Genomic DNA, 9,859 nt, shown 5'->3' with positions numbered 1-9,859 from the left:
CTGTAATCCCAGCAACTCAGGAGGCTGAGGATCACAAGCTTGAGGCCAATCTAAGCAACTTAGTGAACTCCTGTCTTGTCTTAAAATAAAAAGTAATTTAAAAGGGGGGTCTGGAGATATGGCTCAATGGCAAACTACCCCTGGGTTCAATCCCCAGTGCCAAAAAAAAAAAAAAAACAACTTCTAGTTCAGTGCTTGTGCATGCCCCCATGGTGAATGTGCACTTGTAAACATTTCCAAACTGTTGCAGACCCAACACTTAGGTAATATACAGTAAAAGTGAATTATTAGATAAGTGAGATGAAAGAAACCAAGCACATTTACAATCCAAGATTGTGAGTCATATGCTGGTTGGTGTGGCCATGCTGTAGATGTTTCCAGAGGGTGAGTTTTGATCTCTGTACTGATTGTTTATGAACCAGTCATGGTTGTGGACCAGCAGCACCTCAGCCCACAGGTAGAGGAGCAATCCTCTTACTCTAGAACCCCTTCTTCAAGCTGTCAACCAGGCCTTAGAGTTGATGCCCCTCCTGAGTGGTTCCTGGACAGATCCCTGATGCAAGATTACATGACAGCAGCACTTCCCTAATTCTGGGGGGGGGGTCCCAAAAAACTTCTGTCTGTTTATGTGGGTGTCATCTACCATTATTGGCCCATTAGGAATCAAAACTGAGACATTTAATAAAAAACATATTGTGTTTACTTATGTCTTCATTTTTAAAATAATATAAAACTGTCACATGTTTATATAAACAATATTTTAAGTGAAAAGTATTTTGAAAATATTTGGAAACAAAAAAGAAAGAATGGAGTGACATCATTTTACAGTTTTGCAAATCTTTTAATATTTGGCTTATTAGAAGACAGCTGGATTCTCCTACTTGTTTCTGCATTTAATGTTTATATTTAATTTATATCATGTAATCTCCAGAAAAGTCACTCTATACTATTGAGAAAAGTAGAATTAAAAGTCAAAGGGCTGAGGTTGTGGCTTAGCAGTAGAGCGCTCACCTCGCACATGTGAGGTCATGGGTTTGATCCTCAGCACTATGTAAAAATTTAAGTAAATAAAATAAAGGTATTGTGTCCAACTAGAGCTAAAAAAAATTAAAAATAAAAAAAGTCAAATAAACTGGACATGGTAGTGCTCGCCTGTAATCCTAGTGGCTCAGGAGGCTGAGCCAGGAGGATCATGAGTTCAAAGCCAGCCTCAGCAGAAGCAAGGCTCTAAGCAACTCAGTGAGATCTGTCTCTAGATTAAATACAAAATAGGACTGGGGATGTGGCTCAGTGGTTGAGTGCCTCCAAATTCAAACCCACTACCAAAAAAAAAAAAAAAAAAAAGTCAAATAGTATAATACTATTACAATAAATTGCTTCGATCCTGTGGACCTACACAGGACTCTGGCACTTCAGAACCATTTTAAAAGCCATTGCTCTCACTAATGTTTAATAATATGTACTAGTTTAGTTGTTTGATTTTTTGAACCCAGAGCCTCAGATTTACCACTGAGCTACACCCCCATTCCTATTGCTGGGTTTGTTTGGTTTTGGTACTGGGGATTGAACCTGGAGGGCTTAACCACTGAGTCGTATCCCCACTTTTATTTTTCATTTTGAGTTAGGGTCTTGCTAAGTTGATGAGGATCTTGTTAAGTTGCTGAGGCTGGCTTTAAATTTGGGATTCTCCTGCCTCAGCTTCCAGAGCTGCTGAGATTATGGGGGTATACCACTGCACCTAGCCCTGTTGCCAGTTTTTTAAGTTGTTTAGTTGCTTCTCAGTAGTTTGTTACCAGAAGTTGAGAGTCATTGTGGAGTGTCATGATTTCTCTGTATACAGTAGTATAATACAATGAGGTAGAGACAGTGCTTAGGGCAGGTTTATTGCAAGGTGAGGGAGAGGCAAGAGAAAGTGAGATTCACTCTGGAGAAAGAGAAAGGCAGATTGGCTAGGGACCAAAACACCTGGAAATTATTAAGCTTTCACCTTTTGTTAGGATAAGGGACAGGAAGTTGCAGAGGCATGAAACCTTGGCCAAGGGTCTTTGGGCTCAACATTTTGGTTAACTATTATCCATTCAGGAGAGGTCCTCTACCTGCACTGTGTGAAAATTGAGGGTATGTACTGTGTACTTGGGTCACTTCACCCTTTCTGGCCTAGTGCTACTGGTGGAATGTCATGTAAGAGTCAGCTAACACTGGGAGCAGATTGTGGACACATGTGTGATCTTGGGAACATGATGTGTACCATAAATCTGTGAGAGACAGTGCTGTGTCTCTTTCTGGAATGTGGCTGAAGATGAGCAGCTCTGGATCAATGACCAATCATCTACTCCTCTCTCTGGCCCTTTTCCTTCTCTCATTTCTTCTCATTGATAGCTAACTACCTCCACTAACACACACACACACACACACACACACACACACACACACACACGTTGGGGATTAGAACCCAGGGCCTTGTGCATGCAAGGCAAACACTCTACCAACTGAGCTATATCCCCAGCCCCCACACGTATCTTTTGTTATTCAGAGATGTCTGTTTTGCTTTATCCTATTTAGAACCATTTCTTAGTTCTAGTCCCTTGTTCTTTTGTTTCAATTTATATGATTTTTTCCCCAAAGCCTTATTGAGGTATAATTGATTTTTGATAAATTACACACATTTAAGTTGTATCCTGAGGAACCATCAACATAACCAAGGTAATGAATGTGCCCATCACCCCTTAGAGGTTTCCTCCTTCTCTTTTCACTGCCTCCCTGTCCCCAGGCAACTGCTGATCTGCTTTCTCTCACTCAGAATAGTTTGTATTTTCTGAAATTTTTTTCTCTTGGTACTGGGAATTGAACCCAGGGGTGCTTTACCATGGAGCTACATTCTTGGCGCTTTTTAAATAAATTGCAATAGGATCTCAGTAAGTTGCTTAGGACCTCATTAATTTGCTGAGGCTGGCCATGAACTTGCAATCCTCCTGCCTCAGCCTCCTGAATCACTAGGATTGCAGGTGTGTATCAGATTTTATTTAAATAGACTCATACATTAATGTATATTTTTGCTCAGCTTCCTTTGGAATATTTTTAGTTTCCCCCACGTGGCATTATCAGTAGTTTCTTCTTTCTAGTGCTAAATATTTCTTTGTAAGGATATTTTAAAAAATTTGTGTATCTATTTACCTATTTATGTGGTATGTATGCATATTGTAGCCATCATCACAGTTGCCAAGAACATACTGTATGAGTCTTCCAGCAGACACCTGTGGTTCTCCTGAGCGATGTCTATGAATGGAACATGTGGATCCTGCAAAATTGCTGAGCTGTTTGCCCAAGTGGTCACTACTTTACATTCTTACCACAGGATGGAAAGTTCCAGCTGTTTCACATTTTCACCAGCACTCACGTATGGTCAGTCCTTTTAAAATATCATTTAATATACCTTTATTACTGGTGTCCTATGCCATAGGCCTAACTCCAGGGATCTGAACAAACCAGGTCTGGCCATTCAAGCACCAAACAGAAAAGATAATGGTGAAAGCAGAAAAAGAACTTTAATTAATATGGCCATACTGGGAATGCAAAGTGAGATCCATCCTGTCCTATCTGCTGATTCTAGATGCTGAACATGATGTCAGGTTTCAGAGAATTAGGGGACCAGGGGACTGGGGGTGTGGTGGTGGGGGTCAGAGGGCACTCAGAGGTGGAGAGATTTTTAGTCCTGGGCACATTACTGCCTGCCCATACCTTAGCCCACCCCCTGCCTTTGCTCACACAGGCTAGCTACACCAGAGAACAGAAAAGGAAAAAAGTTTATTGAAAACTATATACAATTGGTCCAGCTCCTACCACAGGCTGCAATCTGGGCCAGTCCCTCCCATAGCTTAGGCAGTGTCTTGGCCCCTGATGGAAGAGGCTGGGACTGGGGCTAGGGCCCAGACCCACTGTAGATCATCGAGAATTTACAACTCAAAATGGCCTGCAAGTGGCAGGTAGGGAACAGAGAATAGATCCTTTCCCTGACCTAGTCGCAGCCTGGAGCAGGGGACACTATTCTGAAACTTGGGCCCAAGAGGGCCGAGCTAGACTGTCTGGGAGTCCTAGCTGCTCCTGTTGTAGGAGGCCCTTCTGGACATGGAGGTAAACAGGCCCACTACTACCCCTCCCCATGTGCCAGAACCCATGGGCTTCAGGGTCTTGGCCTGGGGACACCAGTGACCCTTTCTCTCAACACTGACTTGGGGTCGAGGGTTCCTCCTGGAGCACTCCCCATGCAGAGGATCTAGAGTTGAGAGGTGATGCTGGAGAGTCACAGCTCAGGGCCTCCTGGACTAGGGGGTAGTTTGGGGGGTCAGGGTGTCCCACTGTAGGAATAGTCTGCTTTATTGTGCATCACCAGCCGGTCATCCACGAAGTAGAAGCTGTCAGACTGTGTCTCATATGGGTGACGGATCATCTCGCTGACTGCAAGAGAGGCCCAGCCAAGGCAAAAGGTCAGGAGCCTGAGCCACACCACTACAGGGGCTTCAGGACTGGGGCACAGGGATAGCTGAACCACCTCAGGGAGATCCTCAATCTCTTTGAGCCTGTTTCCCTACAGGTGACATGGGAATAATGCCAGACACAAAAGTGACCCAGGATGGGAGAAAAGGGAGTCAGGTCCACAAGCACCCCTCCCTCTCCATCTTAGTCCCCATACCTCCCCCACTCTCCCAGCTCCCACCCCTCTGCCCACGCACTCAGCTCCTCAGAGAGAGGGGGGAAGTCGTAGATGTGCTCGCATGTGTTCTTGCTGCTGGGGATGCAGAAGCCAAAATGGAAGTCAAAGCTTTTGAGTAGCTGGTTGCGGAAGTAGTGCCTCTCAATCATTCGGAAGTTGTTGACTGGCTTGTCTCCCACTGTGAACTCAACCCTGCGCAAGGGAAGGGGGCAGGGCTGAGTCTGGCCTTGGCGACAGCCACCCAGCTGGACAGACTCTAGACAGAGCACCCCTGAGGGAGCTCAGTTAGAACTCAGGAAGGGCTGTTCCCCCTTGCTTCCTCACCCCCAGCCCTCACCAGCCCAGTGACTCACGTGGCTCCCACCTGCCTCAGGCGGAGGAAGGCAGGCGTGAACTGGTAGCGGACAAAGCGTCCAGCATTGGGATCCAGGTCTCCACGATTGATGGGCAACCGCTCTGCAATGTAGGCCAGTTAGCCTCAGTGGGGTCCTTACCCACCTAAGGTTCCACCCCTGGTCCCTGTCTATCTGGATTTTAAACAACTACCCAGGAGAATCTGTTACATATTTAGGGCTCAGAACTTTGGCCAAATGGTGGCACCTAGTGGTTCTAAGTCAGGAAGTCACCAGTTTCCATGGAGGTTCCCAGAGGCACAGGATGCACACAGGCAGGGGACCTCTGGGACTGCAGTTCCTAGGGAGACCTGCAGAGGGCAGGCTGGCAGGAACTAAAGGGGCAGGACTGTTCTCAGATGTCCACCCCTAGAAACAGATGGAAGGGAAAACAAGAGGCCGCACTGCCTGAATCCTCCTGAAAATGCTGGGGTCTGAACCCTAGCTCTGCTCTGACTCCTCTGTGGTCCTAAAAGTCCCCGGATGGCCCACTCTTCACATTTTCCCTTCTCCTCTTTGTCAGTGGCCCACCCAACCCGCTCACCTGAGGCGGGAGGTTTCTTGATTTCAAAGAGGACAGTGCCTGAGTCCATGTCCCGGATCTTGAACCTGACAAAGTCGATCTTGTAGATATTCTCCTCAGGGGAGCATAGGTAGTCTAGAAGAGACAGGCAGCTGAGCAAGGAAGGGACCCAAAAGTCTCTGCTGCCAGTTGAGCTTTTGTGGGATCCTGCACTTCCTACTGCCTTCTCTGATCCCTATGGTCACTGCACTCTGGAGGAGTGAATTAAAACCCTGCTCTAGAGGAGCCCCCACAGCACAGAGGATGTAATTCTGCCCTGGGGATTTAATGGTGGATGAAAACCCCCTTGAGGGTAGCCTCTGGGAGATAGGCAAGGGCAGAGCAGAGAAGAGTGGAGGACAAGACCATCTCCCTCCATACTTTGCTTCCCACTCTGGAGTTTAGGATCCTTACTCCAGCCTCTGCTCGGCCAGGTTGGCTGCTTTGGGGCCACATAGGTCTCCAGGTTGGTAGAATCCTCCAGCATACACGCCTGCCTTTGCAAACCTCACTTCAAAGGAGGTGACACAGCTCTGCCTTGGGAGAGCACAGTCCTTCCCTGGAAGATGCTCCCACTCTCACTCTGTGCCTGCCCTTGGCACAAAATCTAGGAGTGTCAGACAAGGCTGATCTTGAGGTGATTTCCTTGGAGATGGGTATAGGTGGGGCAGACACAATCCCTTCCCTGTTTCTCCTCATCCCCAACCCTCACCTCATCCTATAAGCAGCTTATGCAAGCCCAGCTCCCTTAAGCAGCTTAGTCAAAGCTCTGCTGACTCCAGTCCTGAGCCTAGGATATTTGGGGGAAGGGGCCAAACTTTCCTCCCATCCTCTGTTGAATTCCAAATGGAAGGAAGTCTTTAGCAAACAGAAGGACCCCCCCCCACCCCCGTAAAGGTCATCTATCTAGCCTTGGCCCTGAGCCACCCCCACAGAGAAAGTACTCTCTGGCTCCCAGAAAATACAGGCTAAGCCAGGAAGAGGGTGGGACAGGTGCATCAGGGATGTGCAAGGGAGACAGGGGAGTCCTCAGGCCCAGAAGGGAAATCAGGGACAGTGGTAGGCCCTGCCTGAGGAAGCTCAGGAATCTACAGAGCCTGATCTAATCCTCATTGTCCTTGCAGGATACACAAGTGCTTAGGGAGGCCCTGGAAATAAATAGGAAGGGGCAGAGAGGTGCAGGCTGGTACCGTCAGCCTGCAGAGACCACATTTTCCCCTGGTAGCCTATAGAGGCCTAGAAGTCACCCTCCAGGATCCTAGGCCATCTCCTATTACTCTGTGGTAGGAAGTTTGTCTCTTTCCCACATCTGGGGCAGCCCCCTCCAGACAGCTTTCTGGTTGTCCTCTGGCACCTAGGGACCCATTAGGAACTACATAAAGATTGGAGAAGGCCCTGAGCCTTTACCTATTACCAAATTGTGGGGGAAGGAAGGAAACTGGAAGTGGGAAGCTCCTCCTTCACCCTTACACACCTTATTTTCTCAGAAAGTAAGCACTGGTCCAAAGAAAGGTTCAGGGCATGAGGTGAAGAAGGGAGCAGGACCCTAGTTGTGGGCTCCCTGCAAGGTCCCCCTCCCCTTTTTTTTTTTTTGCAGTCTGACCCCGGTCTCTTCAACTGCAAACAATCTGTCAGCTCTTCTGTCTTAGGAGAAAGTGAGGACAAGGGATGCTTCCCTTCTGCCAGGGAAGCTGAAGCCTAAGGCCCAGGGTTGGGCCAGAGTGAGGGCGAGAGAGGCTAAGGGCTCAGAACACAACTGTCCCTTCCTCTCAGCCACAAATAGCTTCTTAAGCTGGATTCAGGGCCCAGTAATCCAGGAACAACAAACCTCAGATCCACATGATTAGGGTCAGAAGACCCAAGCAAGGGGTGCTAGGGTGGAGAAGCTTAGCTCCCTGCTCTCAGATCCCACACAGGAAAGGGCTCCAACAAAGCCTGCACCCCTACTCTTTCCCCACAGATGCCACATCTCTAAGGAGTATGAATTTTCTCCAAGTTAGGAAACACATGTTGTAACTTCACCTGGAAGCCTCCTTTGATTTCAAAGTAAACCCCTCAAATTATCCAGAACTCAGGCAGGTCAGTTTGACCTCCATCCCAGGAGCTAAACTGAATCCTAAATGCTGCTGTTGCAAATTGCAGCCCAATGACTCCAACATCAGCCTGGTCCACTGATGCCTGCTTATGCAAGGGCGCTCAGCCATTTGGGGGCCCAGCCAAGAAAAGAATGGCTGCAGCCTAGCTCAAAAAAGGAAGGAGACCCCAGGGACCCAAAAGCACAGGCTCTGGCTTGCCATCATGGTTCTCTCCATTGCTTCATGTGGGAGCCCTGGGCTATATCCACATCCCAATGGAGAGAGGACTCAAGGGTGCTCTCATAAAGGGAGCCAGGGCAGGTTACTGGGTAAATGATGCCAAGGTGGAGGCCACCATCTTGCTAAATATCTCCCATTCTTCAAGGCTAGTCAAGGCTCTGTCATGAGGTTTTTGAGTCTTTGTTCCCTGTCTATGGTGACCCTTGCCTCTGCCCTGAATACCCAGTTGTGTGCCTCCAGGCAGCAGTCCTGTGACAAACCCCACCCCCCATAATACTGATAAAAGAACCCTATTTACAGAGCATGCATAACATGCCACTGTAGAAAATCAGAGGACTTATTTTATTTTCACAATAACCTTAAGATGGAGGTGTCATCCCCATTTTACAGATGAAAATACATGCTCAGAGAAATGAAGTTACATGTCCAAGGTCACACAGCCCATTATGTAGCAAAGCTGGGACTCCAACCCAGGCAGTCCAGTCCAGAAACTCACAGTGGAGACTAGGCATCTCTTGACGACAGAGCCCCTTAGGAGGACAGGCCCTAGTCTAGATTTGAGGGAGCATTAACTCACTCCAGGACAGAGCCCTTAGCCAACACACTGAAGCTTCCTGCTCAGTTCCTTTCCAGGGTAAGGGAATGGCCCTAGACGACCTGGGGGACCCAGGGTGAGGGCATAAATGGTCAGGGAGACTTGAGGGTCTAAAACTTCCTAATTAATTCAGTCACCACCTAGTCTCCAGGGTGGGGGCTCAGCCCCCCTCCTCATTAGTGCCCACAGGCCCAAAATGGTTCTTAAGACTCCACATGGAAAGGGTTTGAGTTGCAGCTGCCGCCCCACCTCCACCATGGGAAAAGGGGTGGGTCCCTCAAAAAGGAAGGAGTGGGGTGGAAATAAACCTCTACATGAAGAGGGGTGCATAGGTAGATCAAGGGAATCAAGGGAAGTGGGGCTTGGGAGATCCCAGACTTGGAAGAAGAAGGGAGAGTCTTTAAGAGTAGGGGACACAGGAGACTGGAAACGGGTGGGGGAGGGGCGGCGGGGGAAGGAGGGTCAGGGGGCGGGAGCCCGAGCTCCACGCGCCGCTCGGGCCCCCTCCCGCCCGCGGGCGGCGCTCCCTCGCCGGTGCTCACCGCCGGTGATGCGCTGTAGCCCCAGCACGTCCTCCGGCGCGATGGGCTGCTTTCCGGGCAGCGGCCCCGACCTGGGCCCCGGGCCTGCCTCCGGCTCCGACTCGGTCCCAGATTCGGATTCCGCCTGCGGCTCCGGCGTGGGTTCCACGCTCGAGCCCGAGGCTCCTGGAGCGGACTCCGGTCCCGTTCCATTCCCACCTCCGCCCTTCTTCACCTTCATGGCCTCGCGGGGCCGCGGCTAGCCTGCTGCCGCCGCCACTGCCTGAGCCGGCTGGAGCCTGGGGAAGGGGGAGCGTCCGCAGCCCCGCCCCCGGCCGGGCCCCAGGTGCCGTCCCGCCCCCTGCCCCGCCCCCGGGGTGGGTCCTGCTCCGACCCCGCCTTCTGCCGAGTCCACTCAGGCCGAAAGGCAGCGGGCCCAGGGCCAGGGTGCAGGGCTTCCACTCTTCTTACTTCGTGGTTGGATACTCCCCACGCCCCCAACGTAAGGGATCCTGCCTAACTCCTCTTACTCGCTGGATTCAAGCCTTAGGGATCCTCTTGGCCTGATGGCTTCTCTTTTAATCTCTGCTCAAGCCTCAAACTGTTCAACCTTCATTACACCCACCCCCTCTAAAATACTTAACCCCAGTCTCTAATTAGTTTTTCCCACTAATGCATTATGTGAAATTACTTTTATTTGTTCACTGACTCTTCTCCATGAAAGATCAACTGTGAAAGATCCTATCAACTTTGTTCTTTGTAA

The 9,859-nt window shown here is 49.4% G+C and overlaps 1 protein-coding gene across 1 annotated transcript; it reads right to left on the bottom strand.

Moving 5' to 3' along the window:
- Window positions 1–3,784: 3,784 nt before the first annotated feature.
- On the bottom strand, window positions 3,785–9,385 carry Unc119 (unc-119 lipid binding chaperone). Its single transcript, XM_026388901.2, has 5 exons — window positions 9,118–9,385; window positions 5,648–5,761; window positions 5,065–5,167; window positions 4,731–4,903; window positions 3,785–4,455 (listed from the first exon to the last, which is right to left on the bottom strand). Exons 1-5 carry the CDS (start codon window positions 9,335–9,337, stop codon window positions 4,343–4,345), a joined length of 723 nt encoding a protein of 240 aa, XP_026244686.2. The 5' UTR covers window positions 9,338–9,385; the 3' UTR covers window positions 3,785–4,342.
- Between the last annotated feature and the right edge of the window lie 474 nt (window positions 9,386–9,859).

The sequence above is a fragment of the Urocitellus parryii genome, chromosome 7 (genome assembly GCF_045843805.1).
Source record: "Urocitellus parryii isolate mUroPar1 chromosome 7, mUroPar1.hap1, whole genome shotgun sequence".
NCBI classification, from domain to species: domain Eukaryota; kingdom Metazoa; phylum Chordata; class Mammalia; order Rodentia; family Sciuridae; genus Urocitellus; species Urocitellus parryii.
The sequence above is the reverse complement of the archived record's forward strand: the minus strand, read 5'-3'. Positions and strand labels throughout refer to the sequence as shown.

Coding starts and splice junctions, on each gene's coding strand:
- Unc119 (XM_026388901.2), bottom strand. CDS start 9,337: ATGAAGGTGAAGAAGGGCGGAGGTGGGAATGGAACGGGACCGGAGTCC. Junction 5,168..5,647: donor CAAGAAACCTCCCGCCTCAG/GTGAGCGGGTTG, acceptor CCTACATTGCAG/AGCGGTTGCCCATCAATCGT. Junction 4,456..4,730: donor CCCTCTCTCTGAGGAGCTGA/GTGCGTGGGCAG, acceptor CCTCTCTTGCAG/TCAGCGAGATGATCCGTCAC.